The sequence below is a fragment of the Microcebus murinus genome, chromosome 14 (genome assembly GCF_040939455.1).
Source record: "Microcebus murinus isolate Inina chromosome 14, M.murinus_Inina_mat1.0, whole genome shotgun sequence".
NCBI lineage: Eukaryota > Metazoa > Chordata > Mammalia > Primates > Cheirogaleidae > Microcebus > Microcebus murinus.
The window spans coordinates 5378522-5405465 of record NC_134117.1 but is presented as its reverse complement, the minus strand read 5'-3'; the positions used below and the strand labels follow the sequence as shown (position 1 = coordinate 5405465).

The following is a 26944-nucleotide window of genomic DNA, read 5'->3' as shown; positions in this document are numbered from 1 at the left end:
AGAACAGGGGCGTCCCAGTTCGAAGACAGAGCACAAATTCACCTTTCCTTTGCCTTTTTGCTCTATCTGGGACCTCAACAAATTGGATGGTGCCCTGCATTGGATGAGTGGGGATCTTCCTTACTCAGTGCATTGGCTCAAATACCAACGTCTTCCAGAAATGCCCTCACAGACACACCTAGAAATAACACTTTACCAGCTATCTGGGTGTCCCCTAACCCAATCAAGTTGACACCTAAAATTAACCATCACTGTCACACAGCTATTAAGTGACAGAACAAGCACACAGGGCAGGCTGCCTGGGTGCAGAGCTGATGCATCAGCCCTGGGGCACTGCCTCCTGCTGCTCGGAGGCGGCGGCACTTGTAACTCCATGGTCCCTTCTTTGGAACGTCTCTGGATCTTGAGTTAATATCCGTGCTCTGATGTGTGTTCTCAAGCCTTGCAAGTGACACTCCGTTATGGTGCTTTCACATGGCAGGACCTGCCTGTTTAGCGCTGCGATTCACATTTCTGATGCCATCAGGAGTTACTGCACCAAACTACATTCAGCAGTCACTGAGTAGAAGTATCCTTTACAAACCCAGCCTTCCTGGACATCCCCCCGCCAGGGTCCAGCACAGGAAATGTTGTTTGACCACTCTTAACATTTACTGCGATTAAAAAAAGAGACCGTGGGGTTGGGGGGGCACGCATACATCACACTGTGGAGTCACCGCAGTGCATTTCTCCAGCATTAGCTTGTGCTTTTACAACTGGTCTTCATCAACGGGTTTTCATCTGCTTGCCAACGTGGCATCTGTCCTAATGACTCACGACGAGGACTCATTCCTTTCAGCGTGATTTATACGAGCTTATCGTTTCCCTGTTCCCCAGGGGGGAAGCTGCTCTACTGAGTGAGCTCAGCCCAGGCGGGAAGAGCCGCTCTCCAGCCGTCTCCCCGTGTCCGGAGAGCAGCTAGCGGCGCTGGCCGCGCACGGGCCCACTCGAAGATTAGGAGGAGACGTCTGCTTCTTGTACGGTGGAGACTGGGATGGGGGCACGCCCACCCCCAGAGAAAACTCTGCCCCTCCAACAGCTCCTGGACTCCCTCTTCATGAGATCTTTGGGGACAGGGCGGCGGGGGTCTTCTCCTCACACACCATCCCACTCTTCCCCAGGGGTGCGGGGGCCCTACAGACCAGGGCGGGGACAGCAGTGAACAAGGCAGGGTTCCTGCCTGGCCTGAGCTTGCACAGGCTCGGTGAGGAAAGGCAGGTCCCAACGCCCGTCCCCCGTTTCCTCCACCGGCAGCCCCCCACACACACACCTGGAGTTGAGCGGTCCCATCGCATCAGCAGGACACCGAGGGCCAGAGTTCCAGCGGTGCTAAGTCACGCCCGCTCTCCAGGTCCCGGGGCTGTGCTCAGTCAGGGCTCATCGGTGGCTCTTGCCTGAGACACCCCGGCCGCCTCCACTGCCTTCCCCAGGCCCGTCCTGGGCAGCACCACTCACCTCCCCAGCTCGCCCCTTCCCCGTGGGGGCTCCGAGGCGTGCGAAGGCTTCGGCCACCGGAACAGGTCAGCGCTTGCGCTCTGCGGGCAGCCTGCCCGGCTCTGCACCCAGCCCCGCCACCTGTCAGCTGTTCCACTCAGCCTGAGTCATGTGACAGTGCTGTGCCTCAGTTTCCTCCGCTGTAAAACAGGGACCGTAACAGCATGCACCTCACAGTGTTGATGTGAGGAATAAGTAAAAATAATGGAGACAAATATCATGTGCCCCCTCCTGGGAAGCCGTTTGCACTATCACTGGCTCCGGGGCTAAGCTGTGGTCCGGTGGCCACTCGACCCAGCACGTCTCCATCCCGAGAGCAGCTGACAAAGCTTTCTTCTCAAGGGCTCTCGGCCTCCACCCCAGGGGACTCTCTTCTTATCCCTGGCCTCTCCTTCCCTTGCTCGCTGGAGTCCGCCCCTCCCAGTTCTGTTATCCAATGTAAATCCCAGACTCAGCTCAGGCTGGAGGCCTCTTCCTTGGCCTCCCAAACTCCTGTCCCTTCCCTCCCTGGGACTTCATGCAGGGTCCATACTCCATCACTCTGCGGGGGAAGGCTGCTGGCAGCTCTGCAAACATGTTCAGGGGTCACTCGCTGCCTGACATGCCACCATTGCCGGGGAGCCCTCCTTTTGTGTCAGCCTTTATTTTACGTGTTTAGAAATTGCTTCTGCGTAGTAGGCCTTAAAAATGTGCCAGTGGGGTGAAGTTATAATCAGGCACATTCTCTCCTTCCTGATGTCAGTCCTCTCTCTCAAGGCAGAGGTTGTGCGTTCTTGCCATGACTCATCCTGGTCCCCAGCTCCCGGGGGCATTTGAAGAGGGGCCGCCCTGTGAGCACAGCTCTCCTGTCCCTCAATTGGAGGTCAAACTCGGACGGCTTTTGGGTGCTCCTTTTATGAGTTCATCTGCTGGCTTGTCCTGCAACACCTGCCTCTGGAGGTTCCAAACCAGGAGTCCCAGCTCCGAGCAGCCTCACCGAACCAATGTCTGGCAGTGACATTGGTTTCTTCTCATCTCCCCTTCGCTAAACTCAACAAACTTTGAGGCCCGATAACTGAATGGACCAGGTCTCGACCTACTTTGGGGAACTAAGATACTGCTTCTGTTTATCCCAAGAAGTAGCTCCAGGTGTGTGATGACCTCAGGTGGTGTCCTGAGTCCCATTCACACTTGCATTCAGTCCCTTCGTTCACTCGACATGCGAGCATCCAAGCCCAGAGCACCCACTGTGCGCGGCTCTGTTCTGGGTGCTGGGGATTCAGACCAGCGCCCGTCCTGAGGGAACTCACATTCCAGCAGACGTTCTCATTTCCATCTACCTCCACTTTGCAAAGTCTACAGATCCGGCGTCCACTTCATTTACCTGGACAATAGCCCAGTTCAGAGAAGCAGAGATTAGAGCAACTAAAAAGTACAACAGTTGAAGGAAAACTTTCCCCGTATCACTCTGGAGGGCGTCAAAATGATGGAGATGAGGTTATGTAGGAGAGCCCTAAAGGATGTGAAGATAGTAGAGTTGTCCGAAATCTCTTTCATATTATAGTATCAATGGTTCTTTAAGGAACATTTCAACATGTTTATTCCTAAGCAATACTGTTCCTGTAGCTTTAGAGTGAGAACAACAATTATAAAAGTAGTGACGGGACTTGTGCGGTTTTGCAACTGTGCGTGTTTTGCAGAGCACTTGCTCACCCACTCTTGGCAGCTGCCTACCCGCTGGCTGCCTGGGAGCTCCCCGGCCCACGGCTCCCACTCCAGCCCCTGCCTCTCCGAGCATTTCCACCTCCTGCATATGCCATGCAACCTGGATTCTCTCTCACTTGCAGCAGCCCCCTAACCCTGAATGTGCTCTGCAAAATGCAGTGACACACAGAGTCACCTTCCAAACCCAGGACCAGGGAGGAACGCTGTCGGACAGCCAAGATGCCAGGTATGCCCACTCCTTTTCACCGAAAACACCTCAATAAGTTATCTTGGAGCATGCACTTTGTCTTCAGTTCTGGGATCAAGTCCTCCCATTTGTACTGAGACGGCCTCTTCACTGCTTTGAGAAAGCCGTAGCTGCCCTGAGTTCAGCAAAGTAACTCTTTCTGACCCAAATAAAACTTAGAACCAAGAAGAATGTCTCAAGCCCATGAGAATCTTCACCAAATTTCTCAGGTGCACAGAGGTGGCCATGCATTTCTTCACTGTATTTAAAAAAGCACATTTTATTGACTCTTTAAAAACTCTATTCACAACAATAAAAGAAAATGAGGAAATATGACCTGTCACACGATCACATAAAAATTACATCGCACATAAAATACTACCATCGCTTCACGAAATAACTTCCATCCATCAACCGTGGAGGTGGCAACTGTGCTCATTTTACAGAGGTAAGGAGGAAGATGAAAATAGACAAATGCAGAGGTTAGAACAAAAGAAAGAGTCCGTCTTGCCAAGGACTCGGGAAAGACTCAGCAATGATAGAGCGATGATGCCCAGCATTGACGAGCAGGGGAGTCTTAACCAGAGGTCATGGGTTTCTGGACAATGGGAGGTGTCCTTTTGGGCACCGTGCCAGGGGACAGCCAGTAAGATAAACACCTGCTGTATCTGCCACATCCAAGGCCATCCCAGGTGGAAGGTGGGCTCCCCGCTTGCACAGTGAGAAGACGCCAGAAGGAACTCTGGCCGTCCCCATATCTGTGTCTATGTCTGGTTTAGAGAGAGACAGACACACATAGTAGAGACAGCCCACCGTCAATTTACAGTATTTGTTAACTCGGTTACATATTTAATATTTTTCATAAATTTATTAATACTGCTTTTCCACACTCTTACCTCTCACTAAACACTCTTATTTGACATCTTTGTTCTTATTAGAGTTTTTCTGAGTCATCTCAGTTTTCTAGGATGACCACCTTTCATCTGCATCTGAATGTTCTGGAAGTCAGGACTTTTTCCCTGATTGTTTCTTAAACTCCTCCACTTCCCTCAACCCCCACTGCCTCTGTGCCCCCATGAATGGGCACTCAAGTGACCTGAGGCCGCGGTCTCTCTCGACGGGCTTCCAACACCTTGTCTTGATGCCTTACAGTTTTCTTCAGAGTGTCGTTCTGAAAACACAAACTTTGTTCTGTCCCTACCCCACTCACCAACCTTCAGTGGCTCCCATGTGCCCAGAGGAGAGTCTGAAACCTGCCCAGAGTGTTGGGCGGGGGAGGGTTGGGGTCTGTCAGGCTCTTCATTCTCCTTCCGGATCACTCTCTAAGCCTGGGCCCTGGTCCCTGCCACAAGCTGCCACCTGGCCTGGGCCTTTAAACGAACTGCCTGCTTGGCCTCAAACTCCCTTCCCCTCCTCCCCCCACCTGCCTGACTCCAGGGATGGGGCGTCCAGCCTGTCCACCTTCCCTGGCTGCCAGAGCCAGACACGCTTCTTCCCCTTGCTACCCACTCCCATAAGTGCTTCCAGTGCATGAAACAGTGTGACCCGGCATCTGTAGGGTTATCTGTTTGACATCCCACCGCTCCACCAGCCTGCGAGCTCTTTAGGGTCAAGGATTGTTTTTCCTTTCCTCCCCATTGTAACCCCAGTGTGCTGTACAACGCTTGATATGTAGGTGGAAAAAAAAATGGTTGAATTAATAAAAGTTGCACCAGCTAACATTCGTGGGACCTTTATCATGCCTTAGTCCCTATACTAAGTGCTTTTGTGGATTACTGCATTTAACTCTTAAAACAACACTGGGGTCTTGGCGGTCCCCATCTTGCAGATATCAGACTGAGGCTTGGAGAGCACAGTTCCTAAACTCACACGGCGGAGAGCAGCTTTCACTTGGGATCATCAGATTCCCAGCCCAGGGCTCCCAGTGCATCTGGTGAAATAAACGACTGTCTCAGCTATCCAAGCAAATGTGACACAGAAGAAAAATCTTTCTTGAAAATGTTACAAGGAGCCTTAAGGACAAGTCCAAGCTCTGTAAAGTTAAATAATAAGTTTGCAAAGTGACCTATAGCCCTTGTGGCTCCAAAAACTCTCTTTTCAAGATGTTTGTAAAGTTTTTGGTTTTTTTTTAACTGGAAAGAACGATCACATGCTTTCCTTAGTAACAAAAATAAAAGCCATCACTTCTTTGTTCACTTAAAGTTCTCTGGCACATGATCTGGTTTAAGAGAACAAACTATTTCATTAATATTATGAGAAAATGCAATTGTAATATTTGATACTTGGAAGTCCAACATCTTGATTTCTTTCGTTCTTCTTTACAAAGGCCTTAAGCCATCATCCATCATCTATAGGTGGGTTAGAGCGTAAGTACCACTTCACCCAGGGAATAAAGTCACCTTCCGCGAATTAAACCCGGACAATCAACCCAGCTGCCGATCTCTACTTCTAAAAAGAGTTGCAAAGCCTTCGTACTATGTATGGTTTGGTGGACCAAACGCCTAACACTGAATATTTTTCTTTTTAAGAAGATGGAGAGAAAGAGACTTGGCTCATTGACGGTGACGGGGAAATAATGGATATATCAATACTGCAGTGACGAGTCTGGTTGAGGTGTCCATCGCATGTGAGTTTGGTGACTGTGAGTCGGACTTCTTGAGTTCTGTTAATAATTTCTGGATGTGCAAAGAGGGGATAACCTCCCCAAGGTGACAGCCCTGCCTGCAAGGTCAGCAACCACCTCGAGTGGCACCGAGGTCCCATCTGCCCACAAGGGCACCAGCATTTCTTCCGCACACGCTACCTAACTACCCACGGACGGAGGCCAAGTAGTCTCTTCTTGGTTCTCCAGAGCCGTCCTGGGGCAGCAGGGCAAATTAGCAGGCGCCGGCCCTCCAGACAGCCTGCTCAGTTCTCCGTACTCAAGGGCAGAGCTGGATGCAAATAGGCATTTAAAAGCTGATCTCTGTTCCTGCCTGGGATTCTCATAAATCAAAAACGGTCAGCGCTCACAACACAGTCCAAACAGAGAGCCGTGGCGACAGCCCCAAACACTTAAACATTCTGTATGGGAACCAGCAAAGCTTCCTCGGAGGACAGGAGAGTGGAGGGACTAACGGGCTGATTGTCATCTGGTTCTTGTTTAGAAAAATTGGACCACTGGGGGAAAGGGTACAAATAAAAATAGGAAGCAAAAAATAAAAATCTTTAAAGGCAAGCAGACCCCCGTTGTGAACATACAGAGGTTGAAACTTAGAATTCTACCCTTTCCTTGAGGTCAGTTCATCACTGGGATAACTTGTCAGGGTGTGATGGAAGCTACATGAAATGCTGACACAGGGTGACTCGTGGTGGCCGTGGCAGCTCAGAGCAGAGCTGCCATTCAAACCCCGAGACCATCAATCTTAAGGCAGGGTGGTTGGCCATGGCAGTGCCAGGGTGATGACATTTGTCTCTCCCATGTCCACCCCAAAGGCACTGTGACAGAAACAGACTACCCATGGATTATACCAAAAAAATATATTAACAATGGCCAGACACTTCCAGCCTGCCTTCATATTTATACAATACGTAATATATATTTTGCTACCTATTTGCCTACACAGAGTCAGCCCTTTTTTTTTTTTTTTTTCTTTTTAACAGAAAAAATGGCTTGATTTTTTTTTTTTTGAGTCGGCCCTTCTTATCTGCAGGTTCTGCATCTGCAGATTCAACCAATCACAGATTGAAAATACCTGAATAAAATAAAAATAAAAAAATATAGTATAACAACTATTACATAGCATTTACATTGTACAAGGGATTATAAGCAATCTAGAGATGATTTAAAGTATACAAGAAGATGTGTGCAGAACACATGCAAATATGACATATGTCAGGGACTTAAGCATCCTCGGATTTGGGTGTACGTGGGGTGTCCTGGAACCAATCCCCTGTGGCTGCCAAGGGACGATTGTAGATACACACACACACATATACTGGTAGGTTAAAGCAATTAAGAGTATGATTAGAAAAAGGCAAAAGTTGTCAATTCTTTGGGGGGAAAAGGCATGGCAAAGATTGGGAGAGGAAGAGCAGTATTATATTATTTATCTGATTTTCCCACTAATCAGAAGTCTTAATTTATCAATACCCCATAATGAGTATTTATTAAACCAATCCAGTCATGCCTATCCTCTGATGTTCTGTAAAATGGGGGTGGATTTAGACATTGTGAGGAGCAGGCCCTGTGTTACTCATACGTTATCCCAAACCCCAACACAGTGTCTGAAACATACTTTGCTGAATGAACAAATGAACAAAATGTGTGATGTGATATTAATAAAGTACTTTAATATAAAAATTTTTAAAATAAAAATGGCAAAAACATACTTTATATTAAAAGTCTTTTTCACTACTAATAAGCAAGGACTGATAATTTCTTATTACCCAACTGTTGGAAGAAATTGACATCAGATCTTACCTTCTGAAGAGCCCTAACTTCTGTTTCTAAATCAAAATCTATAGATAATTTTTGAGGGCATCAGCCAAGTTTGTACTGTTATAAAATTTTATGCAAAGTCATTGAAAGTATAGCCTAATAGATTTTTCTAAGCATAACTTATTGGTTACTGGCTCAATCTAATAGAATGAACCATTGTATTCTACCATAACCCATATTATATAATATCATATAGTATGTACTACATGTATAGTATCTATTCATACTCATGTTATGTCAAAATTTAATTACAAATACATTGAGAAATCCCACTCTTTATGTTTGTGTTTATTTTCACTATTTCCACTTATAAAAATCCCATGCCAATGATCACAGAAAAAAAAGATGCCAATTCATCAAAATATTTAGCCAAGTTTTGTCTTTTGGCAACAAAAAGCGGCTACTTCCTTAAATTTATTCCAATGACAGTGTCCCCTGCAGATAGTCAGGGTCCTGAGCCAAGGGAGGTCAGAGGGGACGAAAACAAATGTGTTCAGAAAGAGCAGTACAATCGCTCTTTGTGAACAAAAAACCTGTTGTCAAGTCTTGCCACAAAAAAAAAACACCTGTGTTTTATTTTTGTGACCTATAGTGAACAGGACATAACCAAATTTAAGCCCCAGAGTCCCCCCCAGTGCCTTTTTCTTTTACCATCGTAATTGTTTTAAAAATTACTTTAAAAGACTTTAAGGAGGTCAAGGTTTCGATCACGTGTCAGTGTGCCAGGAAGGCCCTCCAGCTCTTATCACGTGCCACCCACGCCTCAGGCCGAGGGGTGTCACCTTCCCTGGGGCACTGCCCACCCTACAGCCACGATCGGGTGTTCCACGCTGGCTTCATCGTGTTGGCCAGCAGTGTCCCTGGACCGTACATTTCCCTCAGGTGTGGAAGCTCACATGTTTAATCTCCCAACGGAACAGATACTCTGGGCACGGAGACGCAGCGTAGCGTTCTCAGGTCTCCCAGAAGCAGCGGTCAGCCCCGCGTGGAAGGAGCTACCCAGGGTTTCCTGGGTCATGAAAACATGACTAACTAAGAAACCTGCTCTCATAGGAACTGTTCGGTTGGTCTCGATGGATGCCCAAATGCACTGTGCTGCACATGCCTCCTCAGCTAGCGTCAGAAGTGAAATTTCTGCCAGTAGGGTCAGTTCATCAAGCCTTCCTCCAGGTGAAGTCAGCGGTCTAATGCAGAATGTTACTGAGGCCACAGATCTTGGAGTGGAAGTACGCCCTCTTAAAACCGTCTGATCCAGTCCCCAACACGCCGATAAGACTTAACTTCAGAGTACAGGTAAGGGAACTCAGGACCGGAGAGGTTAATTTGCCTGAAGTCACAAAGCTTACAAATACCAGAGATTTCAAAGTTTCCTTCCCCTTGGGCTCAATGCTTCTCCCCTATATCACACTAAATCATCTTTGCTCTTTAAAAAAAAAAAAAAAAAAAGGAATGACAGGCATACATAATACTTCCCCTAATGGTCATCTTCATAATTTCTATCAGTACGGACTAGAATTGCTGGTCTGGAAAACAGCAAAATGCAGAAGAGAATAGGGGATATGTTACACACCTGGAAGAAGTCTATTTGTCTGTCCCTCCTCTACCAACCTAGAATCTTTTTCTGTAACATGATAGGACAAAAACCAAGTAATTAACTGATTCATTAATATATTACCATCTAAATCAATGATTACATTTTGGTTCATACGTGCAAAATTACTCTGGGAAAAGCAGTAGTCTTGAATAAATAATGTTCTAAATAAAGAGAGATTTGTACAACATCTATGTAGGTAATTTACGGTCCAAGGTAAAAACACAAGGGTTTTGAATCAGGAAGTGTTGACACAACGTAAGAAGTGATCTAATCAAGTCACAGTTATAACTCATATTTGGCAAGATAACAAATTTGATCCAAAATTTAAGTGAATTTTAAACATATTTCAATTATACAACCAGTACTTTAAGTGTTTAGTGCCATTTTGTATTTTTTCATGTAATCAAACATCCTATTTTGTTGGTTTGTATGTATGATACCATCAGAGCTTCACTGAAAATATGAATGCTTTTGTATTTTGTAACCACACCCCACAGCCCCACCCAGGGAACTCCTGTGACACCGGCTTGTGTCCAACGGGGGCCACCTGTCTGAGGACACGGCTCGGAGGGCGTCCCCACTGGAGCCTGCCAGGTTTTCACAGAAAACCGTGGGACCCACCAACAAAATTCTCCAGGCCAGCTGAAACCGAAGAGGTAGACTTAGAAAGGCTGTGAAAATAACTATCTAAATATGTCATCCTCCCCAAATAACCCTCCCGCTGGGGGCTTGGTCTTGTATCATGCTCTATCTGACCACATGTTTCTCATAAGAAGGAAAATCATAAAGGAAAATAAAGAAACCCTTGTCCTCCACTTGCGTTAAACCCTCCCCGCCCCCTGGAGCAACGCACTAGCACACTGGGAAGAAAGAAGTGAATGTTCCTAACCCTTCTAGATAAACACCCTCGTTCTATTTTTCTCACGGGCGCCTGAGTACGTGGGCTCCGCCCTGCGTCTTTCTCAGGCCTTGGGTCTTTGCGGGCCGGTGACGGCCCTTGTCCCCTCCGTGTGACCAAACCGCCCTGCGGATGAAACGGTTTCTTTAATTTGCCACTGTCAGCTTGGAAGCAGCCCTCCCCGGGACGGGCTCCGTGTGTCTAGACTCTAATCCGGACCCTGCTTCTGCCCCCAGCCACTGCCCTGTCCTCATCACTCCTCACCATGAGCGCCTGCTTGCATGGGGACGCAGGGACACTTTCTGTCTTTAAGACAGTAAGGACAGTAGGTCTCTGCAGAGCAGTTTCAGAGTCAGGCTCTCCCCAGCACTCTGACCGCCTCTCAGGGACAGGTGTGGTGCGCCTCCGTGCCCCCACAGAACCGGCCACAAATGTGGGTGCTCAACAGGGGGCCGCGGGGAGAACCCAGCGTGAGGGGCTAACCTGGGGGACACAGTGGTACCCACTGGCAAGGCAGAGTGAGGGCTAGAGGTGGTTCCCCTGCCCCAAACTTTATCTTGCCTTTCCTCTCCTACTTCAGAGTAACCAGAATTGATTAAGGAAAGTTCTTCTCTATGGGAGTGTTCCAGCTAATAAACGAAGATGGAATGACACAATTAGAACGCCACTGTTTTATGAAACCTAAAGAAAGAACAGGTCTAGGCACTGACTGTTAATGGCCACTGAGCCTGGCAGGTAAAGGCCCAGGTGGAGCTTATAACGGGAGCATCAGAGTGACCCTGACACCCCAGTGATAAACACAACATCACACAACACAAGCAGAAGTCACAGGACCCCCGACACGGCACAAGGGCACAAGGACGAGGTACGTGAGATGTAGTCCTGCCCCAAACCAGAACCCGGACCTGCACAAGGCTGTAGATCTAACTACCAACTAACAGGAAACACAGGGGCGGAGGGACAGGCCAGACAGTGCTAGGGGGATGAAATCAGCAAACTGAGAGTGTGGAAAATCCAACTGGGCAAATGGCCTGGTTTCATTTGCAATCCTAGCAAGATTTCAATTGCAAGAACTAAAAAGAGTGAGAGAGAACCAATATATTAAAAGAGACTTGAGATGCAATGTGAAGATTGTGTTTATATCCTGATTTAAGCAATCCAACTGCCAAGGGAAAAAAAATGTGTGTATATATATATATATATATATATATATATATATGGAGAGAGACGGGGCAGGGGGAGAAACTGGGAAACACAATTACTAGCTGGATATTTGATAAGATTAAGGAATTATTAATTTTTAGGTGTGATAAAAAGTATTCTTTATTAGCAATACATAGTTAGACTTTGTGGATGAAATGATGCAATGCCTGGAGGTGGGGGAGTCTGATGACATGTGTTAATTCTTGCACACAGGTGACGGGTACATGGGAGGTAATTGTCACATCTGCCTCACCTAATCCATACCCAAGCCAGACAAACAGAAGGTCCCTGGGCCTTCCCAGGGCTCCAAGACTGCACTGGCCTCCTGGCCCACCTCAGCCCACAGCACGCAGGTGACCTGGTAGCTCCCCTGCTGCTGACGCCCTGTGGAGTGGAGAATGGGGGTTTCCAAAGCCTCGAGTGACAAGAGTAGCAGGCACAGAGGGTGCATAGGACACCGGATGGACCTAGGCTGACCACGGCAGCAGAGGAGGGGGAGAAACAGGCCAGGAGAGCAGGGGCTGGGGCCAGAGCCCAGGAACGGGGTGTCATGGGGAGCTGGAAGCACAAGGGGAGATGAGACCGAGGATGGGATTCCTGACCCTACCGAGAGAAGTCGCCGGAGTGAGACAAAGATAAAGGCCAGCAAAGACAGGCAGCGCCATGCGCTCCTGAGATGGCAGCACAGGGCCACGCACTCCAAGTTCCGTATCTGCTGGCCGTCCCGACGATCTGGAAGGAATTATTCTCTCCACCTTAGAATGGAGGAGCGGAGGTGGCTTGTCCCCCAGTCTATTACCTAAATCCTCGTCCTGACACCACAGTCACGTCCTCCTCTGTGAGGGATGGGGACGGAAGATGCAGCTCCAGGAGGAGTGGGGCGGGGACGCAGAGCTGGGACGCCAGGCAAAGTCAGCCAGCCGCTGGGAGCTGCGTCCTGGCTGCCCCGTGCTCGCTCACTGGGACAGCGGCCTGCATGGAGCCTATCGACTGAGGGACTTTCCTACAGTTAACAAAAAAAGCACTTAGCATAAACGACTGACCATCTGCTACTGTGCATTATATGTGTTCATGCGGATGACAGGGAGGGGATCTTTTCTCTGATAATAAAAACATACCAGTGACCCAGCTTTGTTTTTCAGCTGTGGTAAAACATATATAAAATTTACAGTTTTAGCCATTTGTTAAGCGTGAAATTCAGTGCATTCAGCACATTCACCACGTTGTGCAACCATCACCACCATCATCTCCAGAACCCTCTCATCTTCCCAAACAGAAGCTCCGTCCCCATCAAACAACAACTTCCCATACCCGGAGCCCCCACAGCCCCTGGCAACCAACCACCCTCTACTTCCGCCTCTACGAGTCTGCCCATTCAAGATACCTCATATGTAAGTAGAATGATACGGTATCTGTCCTTCTGTGTCTAGCTTACTCGACTCGGCATGGTGTTTAAGGTTCATCCATGTTGCAGCATGTGTCAATTTCAATCCTTTTGAAGGCTGAGTAATATTTCATTGAGTGTATGATCACATTTTGTTTTTCTGTTCATCCGCTAGTGGACATTTGGGTCGTTTTCCCCCTTTTTGGCTACTGTGAACAGTGCTGCTACGAACATGTACAAGTATCTGCAAGTCCCTGATGGGGCCCAGCTCCTTACGGAAGATGTCACCTGCAATGAGGAGCACAGCAGGCCACATGCCCTCAGCACACAGCAAACGAGCTGCTGTCAACTGAAGTATATGACGGCTCTTTGTCATCTCTAACAAAGTATGGAACCTGAGTAGAAATAAGAAACCAGGGAGAAGGAATCAAGGAAAGAGAGCCGTAACTACCGAGTAGAAGTTTTTCCAAGCACATTCGGAAACACGGCCAAGCGCAGACAGGGGTTCATCTCCACTCAGGTTAATGAGTTGAAGCAAACACTTCTGAAGAAAAGCAATGTAGGGTTTTGGTTTCCTGTGGCACCATGCTACAAGAATCTAGCAGAACCTGTGTTCATGAACTTAGTAAGATTATGTTAAAGTTTCAAGCTTTCCAGAGACTTAGTTTTATTGCCTTAAGTGATCGATGAGGAGTCCTGGTGTACCACACCCGACACAGCTTCGTGGCCTTTCTGTTGAGGACGTGACCACTAGGAGAAGTCAAGAAGAGACCGGCCATAAATGCACTCCCCCCCCCCCTCGTGACATCTGCACGTAACCCCTGCTGGCTGCACTGCAGGGAAGATCCGATGACATCGGCTCTCCCCGCAGCTGCCAGAGACCACCTGGAAAGCCAGGACAGCCATTGTCATCTGCTTGGGACACAGCGTTGGGGAAGGAAACCCTAAATCCACTGCATATGAAGCAAGGGATTGCAAGTGGCGTAATTAAATGTGGGAACTCTACTTTCCTATCAAATGCCCTTTTCTAAGCAAATCTTCTAACTTTAAATAGTTCACTCAAGGACACCACGCTCTCAATTTGGGACCCAGAGGGGCCTGTTCTGAAAAGGTTGGTCTTAACCAGTTTAGGCACTTTCAAGTTAAGTTGGGTTGGGGAACAAAAAAACTCTAAAAATGGTGTTCCGACCTTTCCCAGTGTCTGCACAACTTCAAAGGATGGATCGAGGGGAGAAGCTCAAGGGAATTCAGCTCTCATTCAGGAAACAAAATTTAGCCCAATTAAAAAGATCTTAAATGTTGAAGGCGAGAGATGTTAACTTAAAGCTGACGGAATTGGATCGCGCTAGACTGCTGAGATCCGGGTAGGTGGCGTCAAAATCCCCTTAGTCCACAGTCACGTTTAGAGAATTTTCGATGGTCCCATCACCCCTTCACAGCAAGGTGGGCAGAGATGACCACGGGTACCACCCGATGCTCTCAGGCAGGGGACAGGTTTATTATGCTGCAGGCATTGGGCAGCCTGAAGAGGTGTGGTCACTCCTGCAGGAAAGGACATTTCCACGGGCAATGCCTCAGCTGAGACAGAAACCCCAAACCAGAAGGGTCCAACACTGCCCTGCCAGTCCCAACACCAACAGAACCTTCTGTGGTCATGGAAATGTCCATGTAGCCATAAGTGGCTTTTGAGACCTTGAACTGTGGCCAGTATGTCCAAGGAACTAAAATTTTACTTAAAGTTTAATTTAAATAGCCACATGTGGCTAGTGGCTCTCCAAGTAAAGTGTGAATATGACCCCTAGGAGAATGTGTCAAAAATATAGACCACCAAGCCCTATAGCTCTCTGTCTCTCGACTCTCCTCCTTGCTCATGAGCAGTGACCTTCCTAGTTCCTGGAAAGCTTCCTCAGGACTAGACGTGCGCCCTTCTCTCTCGAACCCTGTGCCTGCCCCGCTCCTTTGCCCTGTGCGCCCACAGCACACATGCTGTGCCGTTACGCCCTTCCCTCCCCAGGCCAGGCCTGCAGACCTTCCCTCCTCTGCACCGGCACCACTGTCGCTCACTCGCTCGTCGTTTTTGTAACGGTCTGCGTAGTGCTGGGCTCTTTGACTAACCTCCCTGAGGACAGGATTTTATCTTAGTCACCACCCTACCCCCCGTGTCAATCACAGTGCCTGGCATCCAACACGCTTGTGAATAAGCGACTAGGTGAGCGAGCGAACGGACAGATGATTTCAATAATGCCTGAGTAAATATTCTAATAAAGATGCGTGCACAGTAGAAGCGAAGCTGAGAGATGGAAACATGAAGCTAGACAGGCGAGTTCTGGTTTTGTCCTCACCCGTTCAGCCCACAGTTAGAACCACCGAGCAGTTAGAGCTCCTGGTTCCAAAGCGCAGGCCAGGCTCCTCCTGCAAGAGCGGCAGTGAGAAGCAGTAACACTCGAAGACTTAAAAAGCTCAATTCCTGAGAAGGTCAAGGCTGTCAAACTGAGACCCTTACAGAGCAGGAGCCCAGAAAGGGCGAGCCCGGCTAGTCCCACCCAGGTCAGAGTGGACACATCCGGCCGCCATCAAGACTCAGAGGTAAAGAGCGGGCATATAGCCCGATCCTTGCTAGTTTGGAAAGTCTGAAATAGAACATAGTTATCGTGAAGCCAAGGGTATAATTAGGTAGAATAATTGGCATTGCTGGATCCACAGAGAAACATGACTGAGTCATCCAAACCTGACCATCAAAAACAACATGAGCGTTAATCTTCCCACAGTCTTTACAGGGACGGTTAGTCCACTTTGCCGATGAGAAAATGGGAGAATGTCCGCAGCTCGGCTGGGTTTGTCAAAGCCGGTGCCACTCCTAACTCCTGACCCTGTGTCCTTGCCAGAGAGCTTTCTCCCTGAATTGCTTCTTGCATCACTCGGGACCGACCTTCAACCTCCTGGTGACTCACTTCTGGCCGGGGCCGGCTTGCCCAGGTTGCATCATTCACTCATTTGAGAGGCGCGTACCGAGTGCTGTGACAAGCCAGGCTGTGTGGGGGGAGGATGTTCAGACCCCGCGCCTGACCTCAAGGACGTCCTTGGTCAGTGGGAGAGGAAAGAAGAACAAAGTGGCAGGTGGCTCTCAGACGTGGGGCTCGGCACAGCACAGCGTGCAGGGCTCTGGCCGTGGCCTGGCCAGGGTCACCGCACAGCAGAAGAATGACACTCCCTAGGCCCGGTCTAGGACCCCCACCTGTCCCCGCCCCCCTCCCCCCTCATCAGGTGGCAGTCACCTTCCCAGCAGCTGCACTGCCTCAGGACCTCCTCTCGAGTTTGCAGGTCTCAGTCACGAGAACGGCGAGCAGACTTCCTCTGCACTTGCAACATTTATCTTTGTGTTAACCCAAGCATAGGATTTTACATTTATCCCCATTAAATCTCATCTTGTTAGCTTTGGCCCATTGATCCAAACTGCAGAAATCTTCATAATCCAGACCGTGCCGTGCCGAGCACAGTGATCCGCCCAGCTTCGCGTTGCCAGGAAATGTGATCGGCGCACTTTTTACGTCTTCATCGGCACGGCTGAGGAAGCCGTGGGCCTGCACCGCCCCTAAGGCCACCAGCAACAATCTCAGCCCCCTGTCCACCGTGGGCCGGGTCAACACGAACAGCGGGCTGACCTCCTCTACTCCACCCACGGCCATCTCCGCGCCGGCCACGTTTCTCCTTCCTGCACTGCGATACGCGGAGAGACGATCTGAAATAAATGCCTTCCCAAACGTTTACACCCACGTGTGCCCATCTTAGGATGCCCCCTCTGCTAGTGTTCTAGGGTGAACGCTGATTACAGCTGCCCCTTAAGAGGTGTCTGGGATTGTTCCGGACTGAACAGAAGTCAATGCCGAAGTTCTTCTGGCCACAGACACCCCACGTATAGATTCCAGCCGGCCGTGGGCTTGCCACGGCAGCTGCCCTCCATCGGGGATGGGAGCAGGGCCCCGGGCTGGAGAGACGGAGGCAGTGCGCTCTGCTGCCATCACTCTTCATTATCCTAAGCCAGAAGAACGGATGTCTAAGCTGGCCAGCCTGTCCAACAAGGCGTTTTGATCACAGATGCGGTTTCACAGAACACCTGTCTGAGGAACGGCCCGACGGTCCGCGGGGACCCGGCAGCGTCATCGAAGTTGCAAACCTGGTTCCTGCAGTTCCACAGGCGGATGGCAACGCTGTGAAAAACGCTTCTCGTGGGAAGCTTTGCGTTTCTTTAAACATTCAATTACGGCTATACCAACACAGATTTTTAAGTGAACAGCATCCAATCCTTGCACAAATTAAGGATGCTAGAAAGCAAATAAAGTAGATCCCCTGAAAAACTATTTAATAAAAAAATCGGTGCTATGCCATGAAGAATTGGTTTACCACGGAAGCATTCTGAGTGGGGCTAATTAGATGACTCTCTTTCAGCATTAGCTATGGATTATAACGCTTATAATTTAAGGGACTGGAGCCACTTTTATTTAGGTTATGGTTTCTAAGCAGGTTTCCAATTAAAATACATTTCTGGATATTTAAAGACTTAATACTCAATAGGTGGACCCTTTTTGCCCTCTGAAAGTTGCTGGAGGCCTTTTAGCATTTCCCTTTTATTAATAATAAATATTTCAACATTCTTCTCTCCAACCATTGCCAAGCTTTTACAACAGATTTTTTCCTTCAAAAGATAAAGGATTTTTTCCTAATTTTAAAAGTAACATGTTCTTGTCATAAAACGTGAAGACAGTAAGAAAAGTAAATATCTTCCATAATCTTACTACCCAAACATACATGCCACATGTCTAATTTTAAAGTAAAAACTGAGTACTATGTAAACTGTGTTTTCTCTCATTCTGTTTACATTGATCAGACTATGAATGTTTTTTACAGTGAAAATATCCATCATTTTTAATTGCTGCATAGTATTCTGTTTCATAGTCTAGGCATAATTTATTTGAGACATCTCCTATATTGAGATACTTTTAGGTAAAACATTCTGCAGTGAACATCCTTGAGCACAGGGCCAGTTCTTGGCCTGAAGGCATGGAAACAGGGACCGAACAGCTTACCATAGAGGCCCTCTGTAATAATACTGGCTATTAAACATTTAAATGACTTTTGTTTATATTTTTATCTTTGGGTTCTTATGTAATAGCTGCATTTGGATACACTGTCTGAATTGGATCTATTGGGCCAAAGGCTATGCAAATTAAATACTCTATTACATACACGATTAATTACCTTTTGTGTCTGATAGCATTATATGTTAATAGGGTCCAAGCATTTCACTCTAGTTATAAAATTGTAGATTTTTAGTATTCATTGCCTGAAAGGTATAGTGCATTTGGAATAGACATGTAACCTTTATCAAAAAAATTTGTTATACTGAAGTACTTGGGGTAATGCACAATAATACCGGCATGTTCTAATTATGTAAATGTTACTGTTAACAGACTAGAATCTCTAAAATTGTTACAAGTAACGCAAGTAAAAATAAAGCTATTGAATATCAAGAAACGTATTATATATTCTCCATATATTTTCGAAAATGTAGGTTAGAGGTAGATGGAGGTTGAGAAGAGAGAAGTAAATTGAAAAGAGGTAGTTCATGTTTTCAACTTTTCTAATTTTGAGATTATCTTATGAAAGACCCAGAATTGAAAGGGAGCAAATTAAGGCATCTTTTAAAATGATATTCATACAAATTAGCACAATCCAGTAGAGTCCACATTTATTACACTACTCGCAGTAACAGAAGGCAAATCATTTTCAGAGAGAACCATGGACAAGGCTATTGAGCCTCTTTATAAACTCAGAGAACCAGATGGGCGCTAAGTAGTTATTTCTATGTGGAATGTATGTCCGTTATAAAACTAAATGAAGAAGATATAAAATTGCACTCAGACTGTATCAACTAAGAAGGCAAAAGAAGCAAAGTCTTATTTATAAGGAAAAAAATCTATATAATTCACCAAAATATGAATCATGGTTGTGTTTGGTTGCAGGAGTACTTTTTTATTGTTTTGTTTTTGGTTCTTTTTCCCCCATACAGCATTCAATTTTCTTCACTGGGCACATATTCCTTTTATAATAAAAACAAACAACCTAAAGTTTCTAGAAAGTCCATTTTTGCTTCTCTACCTGCAGCTGCAATACCACATAAAGAGTTCAAGAGCTGCCTCCCTCCTGCTCTGTACCTCGCTCCTCCAACGGCCTAACAGTGGAAGCAGGAACAACAAAGAAACTCCCTAAATCCAGCCGCAGATCACAACTCCTCCATCAAGCTGTGCATCACCCCCCGAAGCCTTATTTTCTTTTGCTCTTTCAGGAAATACCTAGTTTCCTCCACTAAGGTAATTTCAAAACCACATATAAACAGCAATGTAAAAATGTTTCAATGTTCCACAGTATTCCTACATGAAAAGACGAGTACAAAAATGTTTACTCTGCCAAGAGAGACATACCAAAAGCAATATACAGCTTTCTGTCCAGATCCCCGATTAGCCAACACATGTGCCTGAACCTCTATATTAAGATCATCGCATCACAAGAAATGCTAAAAACACGTTGTTTCCCGTTCACAAAGCTTTTGACCCACTTCATGGTGAAAGGTAAGCATGTAGGAAAAAAAAAAAAAATAACAAACTACAAAGCAGCAGGTTGCAGATCCCGAGGAGCATGATTTTACGTGTATTTTCATATTTCGTGATGTTAGATGTCAAAGGTCGGGAGAGGCCGCTGACTGTGTATTTTGTCTGACTTGCTTCGTACCCAGAAGCCAAAGCACCAATATAAGTAAATGATCTGACTCGTTCACACGAAGATGCCCAGGCAGGTTTGTGACCCCACATCCTGGCAGAGCTCACTCCGGCGAGGCTGCCCTCCCTCCACGGCAAAAATCAGCGTGTCGGTAACGGGTGAGGAATAGACACCAGCACTTCTGAAGGACAGAAACTGCTATTTTGAATCAAGTAGGACATGGAAAATTGATTTATTCCTTTAAATACACATTGCTTCTTAGAGCTTAGAACCAATAGGCTTTTCTTTTCTGGTACTCACGAAACACAATTTTAAGGGGTCCCTTAGATCTGAGGAATACTTAGGGTTATAGCTAGAGTATAGAATGACAAGAAAATGAGCTGTTTTTACTTATACTTGGAGGCAGATACGGTTTTCTACTAGTAAGGCATACAAAATAGACAATAATCATGCGGTCCAGAAAAAATTATGATACCATTTTCTGGAAATTTAGATAGTCTTTCCCAAAAAAGGACCAAATGTTTAAATAAAAAGATAAAATTAATAGTTCAAGCCACTGGAGATAAGCTTTGAAAGATAAACTCTAGGTATTTCTCAGGAAGAAAAGAGTTTCTATCCATCTGAAGCTCTTTCCTCTTATATAATCCAGGAATTGTCAAAAGTCAACTAATTATGGAACACTGTTATTTGAACAGACAAGGGATGCTTAAAATCTATCCTTGAAAAATCAGGCTCTAAAAAACCAAATTGGAACTATGAAAAAAAATTTGCTGAGTTATAAAGTCCCTTTTTAGAATAATAAAATTCTTTTTTTTTTTCCCCTTACTGGATAATTTTTTGAAGTTAATTCCAGCCTCAAATCCAAATTCGGATTCCAAATCCATGCATTTAGCTCTGGCTCTCTAAACACCAACATAAGTCGCACGCACTTTTCTTTCCACGTTGTCTCAACTTTCTTCTATCATGCAACAAACAAGAATTTACTTGACTTACTCATTTCTTTCCAGGTTTATGATCAGTTCTTTGCTTTCCAGTTGTATTCGAACATTCAGCACTTGCGGATGATTCTGAAAGGTAAGCAAGAAAAGCATTTGAGGTTGACCTGCCAACATCTGAACACGTTCCACGTACATACTTGACAGATGGAGAGAAAACTACATTTTCTTCTTGGCAACAGTGTGAGACTCCAAGCACAGGAGCCCCGGGCAAGAGTTGGTAGACACAACCCCCCCCCAGGGGACGTGGATGTGGCCCCAGCATTCCACTCCTTCGGCCACATACCCTGGGGACCCTGCTGACCCCACCCTCTCCTCCTCCACCCCTCAACTCCTTCAAGTCATAAACGATACAGTCAACCTAAGAACGGGCCAAATGCAATGCCGGCCCAGTGTATCAATGAAGGCTTCTTAGCAGCTTAAAAAGAGAAAAGTGGAGGGAGAATTGGGTCACCCCAGGGAACAGGTGCCACAAACTCAAAGGCACCTACTTGGCACCAGTCAGCGAGGCAGGAGCCCTGCACGTGGAGACTGGTCTGTTGGGACACCATCAGCACATTAATTACCGTTTCCTTCACTCGTATTAGGGGTTTTTTTTTTTTTTTTTCCTTTTCTGCTTTTGCTCTGTGAGTTCTTTTGGGTTTACGATGACGCAAGAGCTATGAGAATGAGAAGTTTACACATGGTTTTCTAGTATTCCGTATTTGAAAGGTACTGTTATAATTCCAGAGTTCAAGAAACCCTTCAACAACTTAGTGTTTCAGCTATACCCTGGACCAACTACCTACATACATGACACTTTAAGAGAACATGGACTATAGGTTCCAAATATCCAATGAAAATAATTAGTTAAAATGAAACAAAATTGAAACAAAACCCACAACAACTGAAGGTCACGGGAGTTTTGGGGAAAAAGGCAAAACATGCACCAAACTAATGCCATATTATCGGGGGAGAATCAAAGTCTAAAATGCTAGTCAATTTAATTGTACGGCAGCCCTTTGCAAATGTTCTTGTAGTTTTCTTATGTCTACTATGGTAGTCATTAGCCACATATGTCTATTTAAACTAACTAAAATGAAATAAAGCTTAAAAATTAGTTCATTGGTCACACTGGGCACATTTCAAGGCTCAGGAGCTGTAGGAGGCTAGTGGCTCCCACTACTGGACAGGACAGGTCAGTTATAGAACATTTCCATCTTAATGGAAAGTTGTTTTTTTTTTACAGCTTCAAGTTAGGGATAAATACCTAGGACTTGCATCATCCCATTGCTTCCTGAGTAATAGACGATTTTAAATATTGGTACCCTCAGGAGGTAAAATTGGATGCAAACCAGAGGTTTGTTTCACATGTGCTTTAAGGAGGCTCTGTGTCAATTTTAACTGATGGATGATATCATTTTAAATAGCCACATAAGCTTGAGAATTAAACTGGTAAGTTTTCCATACACACGAAATTCTTAATGCATATTTTCTGGTTCTAAATAGGTTTCGTTTGTAATAGATTCATTCCAGCAAAAGACTACACAAACACACTTCTTAATTTATATATTTTGACACAGTCTGGCACTTATAAGAATTGTATGGATTTCTGAGTATTTGCTGAACTTTTATAATATTACTATTTGATCATATGTGATATTAAACACACATTACTTCTTTTTAATATAGTGTGCAAAAGTGTTTGTAAGCCCTGTACAGGTATTTTCTTTTGGGTCTGTCACATGGACTTTTGTCCATATTTACTTATACTTGCTGACACTTGGATTTAATTACAAACACTTACATAATGTTCCCTCCAGGGTTTGCAATATGTATTCATTAATTACATCTTTGAAAAATAAGATTAGTTATGTTTATAAAATAATTAGAAAATATGTCTCAGTATTCTGTCAAAATGTGTCCAAATACCATATGTATGTTTGTGTATATAACTTGTTGTTTTATACATGTGTATATATAAATAGCTTAGTCACTTTAGTTACAGATTGTGTTTGCCTGAGATACCAACACACATATCACTATCTTAAAGAGAAATCCTGACGATTGTATTTGTGGATAAAAATAAATTATTTGTGGCATCTTTGCTCCCCCAAAGACCTGAGCTGGTTTAAATGTTAACATTTGTACTAATTCCACAGCAAGTACCCACAAGAGCTGTTCTAACATTCCAATGCCAGCATCTCTCAAAGAGTACGCCTTCCTCCAGGGAAGCAAGGAGACCTTTAAGCATTCCAGTTGAGTTATGAACGGTCAGAGAAGGGAAAACAGCTATTTTACTTCAAGACTCTAATTGCCTGAGACTTCTTAGTTTGACAGCATGTGTTCTTTCCACTTTCTTTTGATTGTTGTCCATTGGAGACCACGAAGCAGTCCTGGTGAGATGCAGTATTCCTTTTCTCAGAAATGATGTATCGATTACCCTAACGGAACAGGCATCTTTCGTTGAATGCTTAAAGTTAACTGCATTTGCTGAGAAAAACAACTAAATGCTAGTCAATAGGCCAGAAATGAAATTCTATTTTTTTTTTAATTGGGAAAGCGCATACAAAAGAGCATAGAAAATGTATAAGTACAATTTGAAAAACAATAAGATAACCACCCCAGCCGAAAATGCAGAATATCATCAGAATCTTAGAAGCCCCTGTGTTAGTTCGCTAGGGTTGTCATAACAAATCACTGCAGGCTTGGTGGCTTCAATAACAGACATTAATTTTCTCACAGTTCTGGAGGCTGGAAAATCCAAGATCAAGTTGTTGGCAGGGTTGGTTTCTTCTGAGGCCTCTCCCCTTGGCTTGCAGACGGCCGCCTTCCTGCCATGTCCTCACACGGCCTCTCAGTCTGTGTCCTCATCTCTCTTTATGATGCACCAGCCATCATCGGACCAGGGGCTACCCATATGACCTCATTTCTCCTTAGTTACCTCTTTAAAGGGTCTCTCTCCGAGTACAGTCACATTCAAAGGTACTGGGGCTTAAGACTTCAACACAGGAATTTGGGGGACAAAGGAGAGACAGGCTCAGTCCATTCATCTCACTCCAAAGTCATTATTACATTTTCTTCATTCCTCGAGAGAGAACCATTATCCTGAATTTTCTGTCAATCGTGATCTTAATTTCTTTTATAGCTTTATTCCCAGTGTACACATTCCTAAGCAATGCCCCGTTTAGTTCTGCCTGGGTTTGAACCTTATCAAAATGGCCTCATATTTTGTCCATTCTTCTATTGACTGGACTGGTTCCTTTTAGCTAATCTTATATCTGCTAGATTCACACATGTGGTTGTGGGTAGCTGTAGTCCATACATTTTCACTGCTATATGGTATTTTATTATATAAACAATGTGCACATCCTTTCTCCTATAGATGGACATTTGGGTTTTTTTAATCCTGACCCTTCCTTTTGCTCTTATAATGCTGCTATGATGTTCTTTTGCACACGAACCCCACCAGACAGACACGCGTTTCCCTGGGCATATCTGGTGGTGAGCTTTGCACACGTTTGACTTTACTGGGGATCTTTAAACTGTTTTCCAAAGTACAAACAGGTTACACTCCCTCTCTTTGTGGATAACTCTTCCTAACACTCCATATCCTCATGAATATCTGGCAAAAATTTTAAAAGTCAGGAAACACTGATCTGCTGACTGTGAAATTGTATCTCATTGGGGTTTCCATTCATGTCTCCCTCAGCAGTAACGAGGCAGAGTGTCTGTTCTTATGTTTATGCAGGGAACATTTTTATTCTTCTGTGAAACACTTGCTCATGTTTTTTGAACGTTTCCTTTTCTGCTTTCCTCCCCCCCCTCCTCCTCTTGCCCCATTCTTTTTAATTTTTTCTATATTCTGATACTATTGCCTGTTACACACGTCACAATAATCTTCTCCCAGCCGTGTTCCCTGTCTTTCCACCCTCTTCAGTGTGCTCTGGTGAACGGAATGCCTGGATTGTGAGTAAAGTCCTTCACGGTTTCAACTTTTGTACGTTTCCCTACTCCAATGTCGACAAGCAGCCTGTGTTGTCTTCTAAATGTTTCATCATTTTTTCTTTCATATTTAAGCCTGTATTCCACCTAAACTTGATTTTTGTGTCCGGTACAAAGCAGGAGTCCAGTTTCGCCATTCAAAATATGATTAACCAATTGTCCCAGCACCGCTCATTAAGGAGTCTGCCTTTGCTGACCCGCAGCGGCAGGTGGAGGTCTGCTTCTGAGCAGACACTGCTGCCGAGAAGTAGCCCTCGGGCTCCTTGCACAGGTGGAGCCACCTTTTCTCTCTGGCTGCTGTTGTGATCCTCCCTTTGTCTTCCATGTTCAGCAGAGCCACCATAATAAGTCTGCGTGTGGGTTCCTTTTACTTTGCCCAATTGTATTTGTGCTCTTTGGAAGGAAGCGCTGCTCTCTTAACTCTCCTCTTCTTGAGAATAGGCTTATTTCCCAACCACCCACACATACCTGTCTTTCTCCAGCAGTGTTCAGGGCCCAGTGGCGGCTGGAAACAGCAGGTAGGGGCAGGGGTGCGATCCAGGATTGGGGACTGCACAGGCGAGAGCGGCTGCAGGCCTGGGCAGGATGCAGGTGGAGGTGAAGGAGCCAGCAGGTGCCAGCCAATAAAGGGCCACGGACAGACTGAACAGAAACCTGTGGCATGGACATCCCAGAGAGAAGAGGACCACGTCCTACGGGATGCTGGGCAGGAGAGAAGGAAAGGGTTGTGCAGAGAGAGAAGCAACAGACTTTGGAGGCAAGTTCTTCCTAACAAAGGTGCTGGGAGGAAGTCATGGCAACATTCAACATCTTGCTTACTCCAAAGTCATATGATTTTTTTTTTTTTTTACTTTGAAAGGACAAGTGAATTGATGCCTTTTCTCCCATTTCACTGCCTCTTAAGTTATAAGGCGTTGATCCTACCTGCATGCAGGTATATGTAGGCATGTATGTGCATGTGCACAGGTTTGTGTGTAATCATATTATAATACATGACTTCAGCTGAGGTCAAATTTATTATAGGGGTTTTTTTTTGTGTGTGTGTGTGTGTGTTAAATAGCTCTTGCTGTTTTTACTTATACCCCACCACTTCCAATTCCATCCAGGACTCAGATCTAAGTCACTTTGCTGGAATGTGGTAAGGTAAGGAGATAAATCCCGAAGTTGACATGGCATTTACCCAGAATCCCCCTTCCCTCCTAGGAGAGAAGCTTTGCCACTGGGCCACACTTATCAGACACGTATGTGCTCCCAGGGGGCACATGACAACCTCACAGAAAGGGGTTTTGGCCAGCTGGGACGGCCAGGCCCCAGCTGCCATGTTCTCTCCGAGGTCACCCATGACACACTTGGCTCAGGGCATCCTGCCTCACTGGAGTATGAACAGATGTGTAAAAAGCCATTAGTTGATTAGATACAGGGTTGTTTTTTTTTCTTCTTCTTGGTGTTATTCATGTCGTTCTGCCTTTCTTCAATTTCTGTAATTGGAGTCTGGTCCAAACTTGAATCCCAATGATTTCTCCCATGATAGGTACAAAATATCTGGAGTCCACAAATGTGGCTTTTCACGGGTATAGGGGTGTTTATTTTTTCTCTGCTAGATGGAGTGATGTATAGCATCATCTTCTTGGCGTCTGTCTTTAAAGAATAAGAAATTATCACTGACTTAGAAAACCTGCCCCTCATCATGAAGGTGACATGACACGGCAGTGGAGCAGCACAGAGCTGGCAGGCAGGAGGGAATTACCATCCAAAAAGTGCGACGTGGGGTCCATGGGCCAAGCCATCTCCATCACACAACTCCTAGGTTATCCTTTCAAGAGTACGGTCAGTTCTGAGCCAAAGTCATTCATCTCATCTGTCAATACTGCAAGCTCAGAGAGATCTAATTATTCAAGCAGAACAACAATATTAAAATATTGCATTCAAGGGAACTCTAAAATAGCTGGATCCCTCTCCAGCACTAAATAAATGCTTCGGGCTGCAGCCCTGGCATTCATGGGGCACGAGGGAGCCATTTATTGCTATGAATATTTAGAGGCAATCTTGATTACCACTTTAATATTAGTGTGCTGGTTCCACAGCCTGGAAGATATGTGCACTGTGGAATTTAGAGAGGACAAAGTTGAATTAACTGCAGGGTAACACAGCAAGGCATTGAGGCCCTGT

The 26944-nt window shown here is 45.7% G+C and overlaps 1 protein-coding gene across 1 annotated transcript in view; it reads right to left on the bottom strand.

The window, feature by feature from the left end:
• Positions 1-26944, bottom strand: part of ADAM12 (ADAM metallopeptidase domain 12) — a 298041-nt gene that overhangs the window by 191617 nt on the left and 79480 nt on the right. Inside the window, exon 3 of the mRNA XM_012781371.3 lies at positions 20790-20863. Within this exon, the coding sequence (XP_012636825.2) occupies positions 20790-20863 (74 nt within the window). The remainder of the gene's footprint in view (positions 1-20789; positions 20864-26944) is intronic.